Source organism: Mytilus californianus, unplaced genomic scaffold, assembly GCF_021869535.1.
Source record: "Mytilus californianus isolate M0D057914Y unplaced genomic scaffold, xbMytCali1.0.p SCAF_61, whole genome shotgun sequence".
Classification (NCBI taxonomy): domain Eukaryota; kingdom Metazoa; phylum Mollusca; class Bivalvia; order Mytilida; family Mytilidae; genus Mytilus; species Mytilus californianus.
In genome coordinates, this window is record NW_026262714.1 from 496,210 (window position 1) to 510,639 (window position 14,430).

At 32.4% G+C, this 14,430-nt stretch overlaps 2 protein-coding genes across 2 annotated transcripts in view; both read right to left on the reverse strand.

The window, feature by feature from the left end:
- Window positions 1-227, reverse strand: part of LOC127707277 (receptor-type tyrosine-protein phosphatase epsilon-like) — a 35,714-nt gene extending 35,487 nt beyond the window's left edge. The window contains exon 1 of the mRNA XM_052211814.1: window positions 107-227. Within this exon, the coding sequence (XP_052067774.1) occupies window positions 107-200 (94 nt within the window). The 5' untranslated portion in view covers window positions 201-227. The remainder of the gene's footprint in view (window positions 1-106) is intronic.
- Window positions 228-6,108: 5,881 nt separating this feature from the next.
- Window positions 6,109-8,943, reverse strand: LOC127707271 (uncharacterized). The gene is made up of 5 exons (XM_052211809.1): window positions 8,922-8,943; window positions 8,298-8,513; window positions 7,821-8,021; window positions 7,180-7,362; window positions 6,109-6,137 (listed from the first exon to the last, which is right to left on the reverse strand). Exons 1-5 carry the CDS (start codon window positions 8,941-8,943, stop codon window positions 6,109-6,111), a joined length of 651 nt encoding a protein of 216 aa, XP_052067769.1.
- Window positions 8,944-14,430: the final 5,487 nt, after the last annotated feature.

Here is a 14,430-nt window from a genome sequence, read left to right on the forward strand (position 1 = left end):
GAGAAAAAAAAGAAAAAAAAAACGTTTTGCTCTAATATGGGAGTAAAGGATATATATTTAAAAAAAGCTGCATGACAGGATTTTACAATGCCACAAATATATTAACCAATGTCACATCTATAACCAATCCATCCATCTAAACAACCAGATGTACAATTTCCTGTAACTAAGTCACATGGTCCGTTACAGTGGCAAAACATTTCACAGTTATCTCCGTATCTTCCTAGAGGACAACCTGTAGATAACATGAAAAATTGAAATTATATAAAATTGTATTTGTTCTAGGTAGATTACTGTAATAACCATCTTTTTGCGACAAGATAATGCATGATATAAAAGATATATATATTCGGCTTTAAGAGGCTTGTACTGTGATTGAAAACATTCTTAACTGTTTTATCTGTTATATGCCCTCTTACGATCTAAAGTGTTCTAATATTGTGAATGCCTCTGAAAAACGATCTTTGAATATAAGAAACAGTAGAACATGTAGAAGTCAGCATGAAAAAGCACCATATACATATGGCATTTATCTGCAAAAATGACATAATCTCATATGTTAGTAACACTTTTTGTGTACAATTTACTCATTTAATAAATGAAGTAGATTGTTATATATTTAAAACAAAATGCACTTTACCGCCAATTTCTATTTCACACACATCAACTCCACTTTCTGCTGGTGGTACATATATGATATATCTACAAACGGCAAGCACATCAGTATCCTTAGTCGGACGTTCACCTTGATATAACACAATGCCATTCACCCAGGAATCACTGATATTGGAACAGTAAACTATATTCTCACCCGCTGATACTGGTGCATCTGTAAGAAATATGCATAAACTATATACTGTTTTGTTATCCTAGATATCTTTTCCGTTTAAAATTGTTGACAAGAATAAATTCGTTACACAACAGCGTCTTTGTGCACGATAAAAAAAAGAGTATAGTAAAGCTCGCAATTATGACAACCAAACAACTAGAATATTATGTTAGTAATGTGGACATACAGGAAAGCGTATGATCCACATTGTTTTTTCTACTTATAGAACATAACGCATATTACAATACCACAAGTAGGTAATTGCAACTTTTTGTTTGTTAAATCAAATCGTTTAATTCTATAAAGTTAAAAAAAAGTCGATCAAATCCTCTGCCCTGATTTACAATATGGTGAAGTGTACAACATGTTTTTTTAACCTTTTGTTATGTGCAAAATGTGTTCGGCATTGGCCACAATGTGTTGTTCACATGTGGTAAGGATATAAGAATTAAAAATGCTTTAAACTGAAATTAAACTCTGGTATGGACCATGGGAATTGATAATAAGAAATATACCACCACTTCAATGTATGCAGGTGTGTATGATGGCAGTCGTCATCACTGGTAAGTACAGTTGGAAATGTTTCTAACCTTTCGTTAAATCTGTCTGGAACTGTAAGGAACAGTCAGGAAAACTGTCTTTAGACCTCCCGAATCGTTTTCTAGACAAGTTTTGTTCAGTTCTGACTATGGTTGGTTAAACCATGGATGTCTTATATTGACAGGAACTCCAACAAACCGACTTCAAACGTTTATAGTGAGATAGATTTGCTGCATTAAAACAACGAAAAAAAAACAAAAACAAAAACGAAAACCACGCGACTGTTTTCACAAAAAAAAACTGTAGATTAAAAATACTCGCAAGCCATGAATATTTCAGTTTTAGTTACAATCAATTTAAATTGTAAGATTTTTTTATTCATGAGAGGGCCATTGGCTAAACATGCATAACTGTTATATACATGATAGTCTTGAAAATCATAAAAAGGTCTTAGATCGGAAAAAATATCATATTTTGGCATTATGAAATAGCGCATGGGCAATCATATCATATCTCCTTATTTTAATATTATCTTGAATAACAATAAATTCCTTGTGTTAAAAAACAACCCGGTTGTAATCTGCATCAGTAATTGAGGTTTATTGCCAAATTTGCCAAATTTTTAGATTAATTGTTAACTGAAAGTCCACTGGAAATTATTTCATCCAATTCAAAAAGAACCAATCATTCCTAAAAAAAATCTGTCAGTCGTCAGAGCAATCTCGGGCTAGGTTGACAGTTGGAGGTTGTTTTTAACTTTTGATTAATTATAAAAGGTGTAACAATTCATCTGTCTCGTAACCTGATACATGCTATATAGAGGTCTTCACGTGCGTGTAATAATTAACCTCTTTTAGTTTTTAAAACAAATTCGATGAATACGTTACTAACATTTTTCTATATTGAGATGATAGAGAAAACCATAAATATTCTTGTAACATTCGATAAAAATTTACAATCTTTAAATTAAATTTCAGCTATCCGTCGCCATCTAACACACTATACGCGCATCACATTATTTTCCACAAACACCAAACTTCAGGTACATGTAATTTTTAATACCGGATGTTTCCCGATTTCCAAGTTCCTAGATTAAAACATATTTAACAAAACAAAAAATAATCTTTCCTTCTTTCCGAATGCAGTTAATTTTCCTATGTCATTCTGTTAAATATGGACCGATTTTTTACAAATTTTCAGCATTTGTCTTCATGTATTGAAAGGAAACAGGTGTCGTTATTCATGTGGCGATTAACAAATAACCACGGGAGTTTCCGTGTTTATTTACATTGATAGGTAGATAAGACCCTCGATTCCAAATCACGTGATAAGACCAGCTTCAGTAAATAGAACAGGCAAAGGCCGCATCGCAGATACCCACAAAGGAGTTATCACGTATTTGACAAACTGAGTCGGAACCTTTTAGTTTCTTAAAGAAATCAATGGGATGTGAATGTGCTAATTTTTCGTTGGAGTTCTTGTCAATATAATACTTCCATGGTTAAACAATGTTTAAGACAGTTTTAACCTAGATTTTCGTCGGATAGCTTCAAACGCGATTAGTTTTTATTGACATTAAGCAGAAAAATGGAATTAATGGATCTATGCACATTTACTCGTAAACTACAACAATGTACAAGGCAGATTAATTATTTTTTTACACATTACCAAAAGACAAATACACATACATTGTACAATCTTCTAACTACATGTAAGCAACATACAATGTTTCATTATAGACACTGCACTTTACTTCCGTAACCAAATATGGAAGATTGCTAGGGGTTGTTGTCCTTTATTTACAATTGGCCTGCATGATGTTTTGTAAATCCTTCAATTCTCCAACAACAACAAAATCCTATTTTTATAAATTCGACCCATTTTACGTCTCTCTACTGTAGTTTTTGTCCCAAAAGGGCGAATAAAGTTATAGAAAAAACAAGAATGTGTCCATAGTACACGGATGCCCCGCTCGCACTATCATTTTCTATCTTCAGTGGACCGTGAAATTGGGATCAAAACTCTAATTTGGCATTACAACTAGAAAGATCATATCATAGGAAACATGTGTACTAAGTGTCAAGTTGATTAGACTTCAACTTCATCAAAAGCTACCTTGACCAAAAACTGTAATCTGAAGCGGGACAGACGGACAAACGGACTGTCGGACGGACAAACAAACGGACGCACAGACCGAAAAACATAATGCCCCTTTACTATCGTAAGTTGGGCATAATAAAAAAAATAAAATGAAATTTGATACAGCATGACAATTTCTGAGAAGGACGGTCGTTGCCAACGAAGTCATAAACACCACAAACAAGAAACAATCGGTGTATTCATCTTTTTGTTATTTACAACAATTCTACAGTCATTTACAATATCTAAACACTATATGTTATACTAAAGCTAAAACATCAAATGCCGAGTAAACTCTTATGTAAGAGAATATGATGATCAGGGAGGTATAGTGCAATTGAAAATTCTTAAAAAATAAAACAAATGTTATTTTTAACAGAAACTGTGTTTGCGTATAACCAACAGTATATAGAGATGTGTTCAGTCCTAACATGTACAACAAGTTAATTTGCTAACAAGTAATTTTGACTGTTCACAGTTAACCTGCGACATCATTTAGGACTGATCCGACCAGTCATAGGACCACAATCAAGTTAACTTGAAAAGCGATCTTGGTCCTATGACTGTCCGCTACTAAAGTTAACTTCGAAACCAATCTTGTAATAAGTTAACTTCGCTTTTGACAACTCCGATTAAACCAGACCTGATCTAAAGTTAATTTTTGGCTGGTCTGCTCAACACTTAGTTAAAGTGCGACCTCGGGACCGCTCTACATCGATTTATAAAACATTTTTAAATGTCTTTATTTCTTGATAAAAACAATACAGATTTAATACATTTGTAAATAAAGTACGCATACAAATGTGCTTGTTATAAAAATTTCTCCGTGATCTACTTGTTTACAAATCAAAAACGATATTGGTGTCACTGCTAACGTGCATTCAATATATATTTTAATAAATATGACAATCTTCAGGTCGTTTATATTTTATATAAAATGTTGAGGTTCTGATCTGTTTTAAAATGTTGCATTAATCTTAAAAACTACGGTATCAGAAAGAATCGATTAACAATGGCAATAACGCAGAGTACATAGATTGTATGAAATAATCATGATAAATGAAAGCAATATTGGTGTACAGTTACTAATATTTATGGTCGTCTTTAATTCAGAGTGCCCACATTACTACTAATTCAGCATTTCCTCTTTTTATTCAAAATATTGACTCGTCACAAAAAAATTAGTAGTTTTGATGTCTCAAGCTGGCTCGTATATCAAACATATTTGAACGCATCAACCAAAACTGACCATATTTGCACTTTATTATGAAAATTTATATAGTCGCATAATAAATCAGTTTTTTTTTTTAACTCGGAACGGATTGTGTAATACAAATGACAGCAATATTGGAACACAATGACTACAAAATTTTGTCCGCATCAGTTGAGAGTGCCAGCATGTCCTACGATTATTCAAAATATTGACTCGTCATAAAAAGTCAGTAATTTTTATATCTCGGGCTGGCTAGTATAACAAAACAATTTGACCGCATCAACCAAAACTGACCATATTGCAATTCATTATGAAAATTTATAAAGTCGCATAATAAATCAGTAAAATTTTAAACTCAGAATGGATTGTATAATACAAATGGCAGCAATATTGGAACACAATGAATACAAAATTTTGTCGGCATCAATTTGGAGTGCCAGCATGTCCTCTTTTTATTCAAAATGTTGACTCATCACTAAAAATCAGTAGTTTTGATTCCTCAGGCTGGCTCGAATAACAAAAAAACATTGACCGCATCAACCAAAATTTGCCATATGTGCACTTAATTATGTTAATTTGTATAGCCGCATAATAAATCAGTAAATATGCTAACTCAGGACTGATAATATAATACAATCAATTGACAGCAATATTGGAACACAATGACTCCAAAATTGTGTCTGTTGTAAAGATCAGAAAAAGTAATACTTCCTCGGCTAATCTTTATTGATTTCTATTGTTTCTTTCGGGAATTTTTTTTTTCTAAATCTGAATAATTCGTGATATAAACCATTGAACAGTTGAATGTGATATTTAACGGATTATTCAGTTTAAAAAAAACAATTACTATTAATATGTTCCCGATTGAACAATAGATATCAGTATAGATAAGAACTTTCATATGCCATCGTGCTCACCAAAAAGCATTATTGAAACCGTTAATAAAACTTTTGTAAAGTTTATTATAATGAAAAGGACTATTGCTTCGATGTTTTAGGTATACAATACTTTAACATATCCTGTGAATTACACTTGATGAGTTTTACTACAATTAAAAATTGCCGTAATAATACTAAACACACACATTAAAAAAGTAATAATTAGTTACAATTTGTAAATAAAAAAGGACACCTTTTTACCAGACTTTTGGAAACGATATTGATTCACTGTCCTTTATAACAATAGTTATAGTACCAAGAAGGTATCAAAACGGTTACCACAATAGCATACTTTTTTTTAAATTCACAAATCTACAGAAAAATATGTTTTGCTACTCTTTAGATACAAATTAGTGTTCAGGTTTAATATGCCTTTCCAAATTCCTGCTGTCAAATGTGCAGTTGAATTTGAAATGAAATGTGGTGAAAACTTAGTGTGTCTTAACAAATCACAAATTTTGAGAAAAATCTTCTAATGCTAGAAATTCAACAAACATTGATGTAAATATGTAATAGGTTATTTTTTGTGATGAAAGAAAATGATGATCAAAAATTAATTAGAAAACTTATAATTAGAAAACGAAGGTCTATAGCAAGATTATTTAGTTTGATTTTAATTAATTGATCAATATATATATATATTTTAAGATCTAATTACATTGTGGAATTGGTTAACGTTTATTATAAGTTTATTTAATATATCGATAAGTTTACCCAGATCGTAACTAAATTTACGGGCTCGATAAACAGCATCAAGGCAAAAAATAGATTGTGCTATCCCGTTTGTAATAAGTTTTCTACGGGTACAGTTAAACTTTCACATTAAATATGAGAATAAATGAGAGAATTTAGTTAAAGTTTTCAAATATTTTCGCTAAAGAAATCCTTGACGAAACAATTTACCAATATTAAAAAGATTACGTTCATTGAAATCCAAAACGTCACTGCAGACATGGGCATAGTGAGCGAAGTGGAATATATAAACACCGTAAAATGGGAAGAAAGGAACATCATCGTCCGAAATAGGAAAATTATCAAAAGAAAACGACAAACCGACCCTTTAGTGGTAATTTAATGTGTTGTGTTTCCCCTGTTAAAACTAAAATATTTAAATCTAGGAAAGGACACGCATTGCTGTTTGTATTTGAAAGCAAGTTCCGTTGGGTCAATTTCGACAGTGTATTTAGAGAATGTCTTGACTATTTAACGAAAGTATATCACCGAACTAACTGTAAGTGTTTTTGAATTTATCAGTTGAATGGAATGTAGACGGTAAGTCAATTAACTAATTCATTAACTTCATTCAGTACACCTGGGCAGATTTAATATGACTGCCGAATAGTGCCGTCTGTCCTAAACTGTTGATTTACAATCCAAAATTTATCACTTTAAATGAATGAGTACTCAAACTCTGGGTACAAACTAAAATGCCGTTGTCAGATGAACAACAGCTTGACCAGTAGTAATATACATGTGTAATGCTTACTTAGTGTTAAACAACTGTCTTAATGACTTCTTACCACCAAAGGTGAAATAAACTGTAGTTACAACACTCAAAGATCCAGTGTCGACCTGTAGGTAAGAACCTGATCCAGTTGTCATTGAGCACAGACCATTTGTCCGGTTTCCATCAATGGCCAAACTTGCTGGTTGACTTGGATTAGGTGGATTTTGTGTGGATATCCCATTGGAAGCTATATTATCTGTGACATAAACAATTTTATCAATACTGTATATTACTTTATGTCGAGAAAATGCTTTTGTTTTAACATTACCGAAATCAGCACACAAATGCTTTATTCAAACATGTTTGATTTTAAACAGTAATATTTGACAATTGAATATTGAAAAAAATAAAAATAAAATAATACAATACGAAACAAAACAAAAGCCAAAAGACTAAATAGTGCTTCAAAAACAATAACAAAACATATCAAAATACCTGTGCAATTTAAAGTATATTTTAATTGTAATTTGTTTTTCAACTTCAATACATTAAAATCGAAAGATGATGTATATGTCCGTTAAAGAATTTAAAACACATTTCAAAATTCAGAGTTATATAAAGCTAACTATCATTCTGTCTTTCTTTTATTATAATCTTCATTTTAATGGTAACCACTACTTGCTTTCTAAAACGAAATTAGAAGAAAACACCTACATTTGTTACAGTACTGTCCACCTCGTAAAGCTATGCATCCTTCAATACAAGCACCTGTATTAATATCACATTTGTTATTAAAACAGTAATGTTTGTCACACCCCCAGACACAAGAACCGTTTTGAGGATAACAATAATTGCCTATGCATGTTGCTGGACATGGTTCCGTACAGTTTGTGCTCCATGTACCTTTGAAGCAGCCTACAAAACAAATTATTTTAGTACTGATATGTACAGATAAATTCATATATCATATATTATATTCCATTCAATTTTTAAATGAATTAGATGTTAACATTTTATCAATCAAACAATCCTACACAAACCCCTAAAAATAAATGTTTTCCTACACTAGAAAAGGGTCGCTTATATTTTTGCACACACACAAGTGTTGGAGAATTCTTCTTCCCTGGAATTTCATCACAAAACCATTGAGTCTTACATAAACAATGTTCTGCATACATTTGAATACTTTACCATAAATTGCTACGTAACACAATTCCACATAGCAATTCGCACTGCTTCTTCTGTTGACGAAATACATATTTTTGGCTAGCATATTACAAGTTATGTTCTGAGTAATGTTAGGTAAGCCTGTTTTTCCTTTGTCTGAGTAGCACAGACCTGGATCGCTACTTTGATCTGCAGTTCCGTTCCCTAGATATAAACGAAACTCATCCATACGATCTGGATCTGTAAATAGGAAACACACAATAGAAACAATTCAACATAATATATATCAAAACTGAAATAAAAATGGTCTCGAAAGTTTTAAAAAATAATTTTTTTGTTGGAACCATCATTTGTTTGCAAAATCTTGAATTTTAGCCAAAAAATAGAGGATAGAGAATTTTTTTAATTTTTATTTGTATTGTGAGTAATTGTTATTGCTCTCCTATATTTCTTGTAGATATTTTAAAATTATTCAATATTAAAAAAATGTGCAAATTCTATTAATAATGACTTATATATTTTGTATCTTTTGTAAAGAAATGTCACTTGGGGTGATACTATGACTTCATACACACGTTGCAAAATAGACATCTGAACTACAATGGCCTTTTACGCATAATCTATAACTTCGAGTGACATCAACATTACCTGAGTGAGGTAGAGAAAACATTCTTTTAGGTGCAAGTTATATTTTTCTAAATATTTTAATTATATAGAAATAATGAGAATTGTATGATTACCAATGTGACAACTACAACCCGAGACCAATGGAAGAGAATGCAAACAGGTATATGTCACCTTACCGCCTTCAACAATGAGAAAAACACATAAAATAAGGTAAGTTTTAAATTACCCGGCATGACAAAAATAATAGCCAACGACTGATTTTGGCAAAAATCAATGGACGAATAAAAAAAATATGACAGACAGCAACCAATGAAAACTATTTAATTAAATATGTTATGCCAACCCTCCAGTAACAGTGATGTAACAGCACAACATAAATACAAACCTGTTGAATTCAGTCGGAAAGGACTTAACTCATCATCAGATTTGCACATACAAATGTAGCACGAAAACAACTATATAAAAGAAAAGAGACACAGAGTACTTCCTAATCTTCCACTAAAAAACGACTTATAGATTTGAAGTTCAGTTGAAACAATTTATACAGACCAAAACAGGAAAGTTGTCAGAACAAATATTGTATAAAATGTGAAAACTTATCGTTCTACGTGTATTAGGGGAATCACGGGAATATTAGAACACGCAATCGGTGACGGAATAGGGAAAAGTCGATTATTAAAAAAGGTTGATTTCACTTTATAGTACGACTGAAAATAATTTTACTTGAATTGAATTTTGGTCGTCAAAAAATCGAATGGTGCATTTTGTTTTATTTTTTTTTTTATTTTAGCGTTAGCTTTATCTAGCAAATTTGCCTAAAATTGCGGTCCATGAGTAGCATATGCAATTTAACTTGTTATTCTCAAACTGCAAATAAATATATTTCTTTTTTATTTTGTTCAAACATCAAACATAATGTTTTATTCATTAAGCGAAAAATCTAATCCTAAAAGCCTTTTGAACACAAATTATGAAGATACCAATTACTGAAAACGGGGATATTTTGTCGTTTCACCGGATTCCTTTATTATCGTGAGCATGCAATAAAGCGCTAATGAATTAATTGCATCGTAACTACTATAGATTAATAAAATTATCATTTCTCCTTTCATATACGCAAGTTTTTATAAAAAATGATTTAAAAAAAAAGATTTTTATAAATATTCAAAATATCTACTTTTAAATCCATAACTTAATAATTCTCGGAAAGTTGTGTCTCGTCCATGATTGAGCCGAATACTTAGTTTTCCTTAATGATTTGTTTTGTTAATGATTTAGTGTTAGTTTGATTTTTTTTTTTTGGGGGGAGGGGTTCTTAATTCAGTTTTGGTTTTTTTTTGCATTAAAGAGGAAAAATAAGTTTGTTAGATGTAAACTATTAGAGAAATTTGGATCCGACATAAACCCAAAAGATGATAAAACTGGGAAGTCCTTTGAAACTTGGCTTTAACATGTTTTAACATTTGAATTGTGTTACATGTATTTGCCAGAAAGCAGTAGTGGGTCAGTTGTTTCATTTACCGCTAACAGTAAATTGCTGTATTTTGACATAGTTGATAGGTGTAAATATGAAATTTAGGCTACACGAAAATGATACATGTGTAATTGTAACTTTGGTTCATTCTAATATACAGACAGAACGTTAAGAAATTGTTTATTATAAAAGTCGATATATTGATACAGACGTGAAAATAAGATTACGGTGTTTACAGTCCTCATTCCAATTTGAAATAATTGTGAAACCCTACCGACAGACTTGTTTTTGTATTCGTTTCAAGCAGAATGCACACAGAACCTTTTCAAAGACTAAAGAAAACCATTTTGCTTAGTTCTTTAATTCAGTCCGTATGGCCAGTCCGTATGACAGGAAGTAGATACAGCTGGTCCTTATGGCCAGTCCGTATGACAGGCAGTAGATACAGCTGGTCCGTATGGCTAGTCAGTATGACAGGAAGTAGATACAGCTGGTCATTATGGCCAGTCCGTATGACAGGAAGTAGATACAGCTGGTCCGTATGGCCAGTCCGTATGACAGGAAGTAGATACAGCTGGTCCGTATGGAAAAACTTATTAATCGGACCAAACATCCGTATTAAACGTATGATTAATATGAGTTGATCTTTTGAACTCCATATTTGTCATGCTGATTTTAGCGTATTCGGGCCAATTTAAACATATTATTTAATAAAGAACAGTCATAACGATAAACAAGGCGTTTAAAGACCAAACCGCCTATTGTTTATGCGCATCAGTTCACGCAATTTTACTGTGACATGAAAGCTCTATGACGCTGTGTCTAGCTCGGCAAAATGCGGCAGATAAGAACGTCTCATTTCGCGGATTCCAATATGATTTATGCGTCAAAATACGTTTTGTCAAGAAAAGTGAGATTTAGCAGCCGCAAATATTTAGTTAAAATCAAACAAAAATGAACACAAAAGACTAACGCTTAGAATTTTGTAATTTGCACAATTGAGCTTTTAAAAGTTTAGGCCGACAAAAGTAGTTCTAGTAGTTTCGATCTACTGGCACCAAAATATTTTTTTACTTTAACAGATTCCCGTAAAACAATGTTGGAACTTGTAATGAAGCTCAATTTTATTTATACTGCTAGAGTGACAAAATCTTTAAAAGCATGCATCGTATTTTGCCAATGCCGATAATTGGTATCATTTAAAATTGTCTTAAGGGGAAACAAATATAATATGATTTCGCTTGCTCTCGCCAAGTATTTTACTATATAAAACCTTACTCTCTCGAATGTTTTAGGCAAAAATTTTAAGAAATTAATACTTGAAGTGAATTTAAATTGAATTTCATGTTTGTAAAACAAAACTTTTATTTATTATCTTATTTGAAAAAAATGATCGGGGAATAAAATCAACATTAAATGGTCACTTTTAAGAACTACAATGACCGGAAAGATTGAAAACAAATTTCGATACGTGGTCATTCATTTTGATTTCCAAAAGGACATTTAAATTCATTAGACTATAATCTTTCACATGTATCCTGTTTTGAGAAATACTTTATATAGTTTCCAACGGAAAAATATTTTTTTCAGTTCAAATGAAAAGTGTTTTTTTCTTAACTAGACGTCTTTACCGGCTTATTTGTACTTTGCATTAATTTTATTGTATATTCCAAAACCGTGAATTTGATGGTGAAAGAGTAATAACAGAAATGGCATTTTATAATAGGCCATATACATGTAACCTTTTAATATTAATAACCTAATTCTACCTATCATTTCAAGTTCCTTAGATATTTACTATTTAGAAATAATAAATCTACTAATTAGATGGAAAAATATTGCAACTAAAATTTTCAATTACAAACACGTTTTGCAGGATCTCAACATTGACGACTTAAAGTCTAAACCTCCTGATTGCACCTGTGCTATTTCCAAATTCACATATAATCCGGCTGGCCACGTTATTACCGGAGACCTCAACATTGTCAATAACATTTCCCTGCGAAATTTGTTATCCATAGGTCCGAAATATCGTAAGCCTAAATCCATCAATTGGAAATACAATTTCAAAATACTGATGGATTCAGTCGACGATTATGCCAGGCAATGGGATAAACGCGAGAAAGAAGACGTAGATGCTCTTTCCGAATGCATTAAGGCTATGAGGTCGTTGATACAAATCCGAATTAAGAAACTGAATGGGTCTATCAATACCCATGCTACGTCAATTTTTACAGACCCAAATGTTGCAAAACACTTGTCCTACCTCCATGACAAATATGTTGTTGTCCCCGCAGATAAAGCCCCAAACAACATCGTTTTTGTGTGTAAATATCATTACATAAACTGTTTGATAAATGAATTAGGTATTGACAATTCATTTGGAAACTCAACATATACCCTCACAACACTTACCAAAGAGGAAATCCTGGATAATCATAGGTCTGTTCTATGTTCCTTTGGAATTTCAACCAAAGATGAAGAACTGGATCTTCCATCACTGTATCGGATACCTAAACTACATAAGTGTCCTTACAAACAACGGTACTAGTATATTGCTGGGTCTTCCAAGTGCTCCACGAAACCTCTTTCTAAATTATTAACATCTTTTTTATCAGCAATCAAAGCCGGGCTCCAAAGTTATTGTGAAACTGCCTATTCTAGAGGTGGCGTGAATCAGATGTGGATACTAAAAAATTCCAAAGATCTTTTAGAGAACATACAATCTTGTAATAGTATTAAAACATTTCACTTTTCTACACTTTACACAAGTATTCCCCATTCCAAACTAAAAGACAAATTGAAAGAGTTGGTATTACTTTGTTTCATTAAAAAGAATGGCGAACGTAGTTACGAGTATCTTGTCTTGGGGAGGGATAAATCCTACTTTATAAAGAATCACTCTGCTTCAAACAAAAAATTCACTGAAATTGACATTATCAAGATGCTTGATTTCTTGTCTGACAACATATTTGTTACGTTTGGAGGACGTGTTTTTTCAACAGACTGTCGGAATTCCAATGGGAACCAATTGGGCCCCTCTTCTTGCCGACTTGTTTCTTTATTATTATGAGGCTGACTTCATACAGGAACTTCTTAGGAAGAAGGATAAGAAGTTAGCAATATCCTTTAACTTTACGTTCCGTTATATAGATGATGTTCTCTCACTAAATAATACAAAATTTGGTGACTATGTTGAACGAATCTATCCCATCGAACTAGAGATAAAGGATACTACAGATACAGTTAAGTCTGCCTCATATCTTGACTTACATCTAGAAATTGACAATGAGGGTCGGTTGAAAACAAAACTTTACGACAAAAGAGATGATTTCAGCTTCCCAATTGTGAACTTTCCATTTCTATGTAGCAACATTCCAGCAGCGCCTGCATACGGAGTATATATCTCCCAATTGATACGATATTCCCGGGCTTGTATTTCCTATCATGATTTCCTTGATAGAGGATTGCTGCTCACAAGGAAGCTATTAAACAAAGAGTTCCAAATGGTGAAGTTGAAATCATCCCTTCGTAAATTTTACGGACGCCATCACGAGTTGGTTGACCGTTATGGAATAACCGTTTCACAGATGATATCGGATATGTTCCTATTGTCGTTACTACAATACCCTTCCCTTTTCACGAATGTGACCTACCGAATTAGACTATTTACCGGATTTGTAATAACATAAGCAACACGACGGGTGCCACATTTGGAGCAGAATCTGCTTACCCTTCCGGAGCACCTGAGATCACCCCTAGTTTTTGGTGGGGTTCGTGTTGCTTAGACTTTAGTTTTCTATGTTGGGTCATCTGTACTATTATTTGTCTGTTTGTCTTTTTATTTTGGCCATGGCGTTGTCAGTTTGTTTTCTATCTATGAGTTTGAATGTCCCTATGGTATCTTTCGTTCCTCTTTTGCAATATTTTCGAAAATTACGGGAAACTTGTACTATGACGTCAGATTCAGTGTTCTATAGAAAGACAACTTTTTTCTTAAAAACAATGAGTAAAAAAACATGAAAATTACTCATAACTTTTTTAATAAGTCGGTGA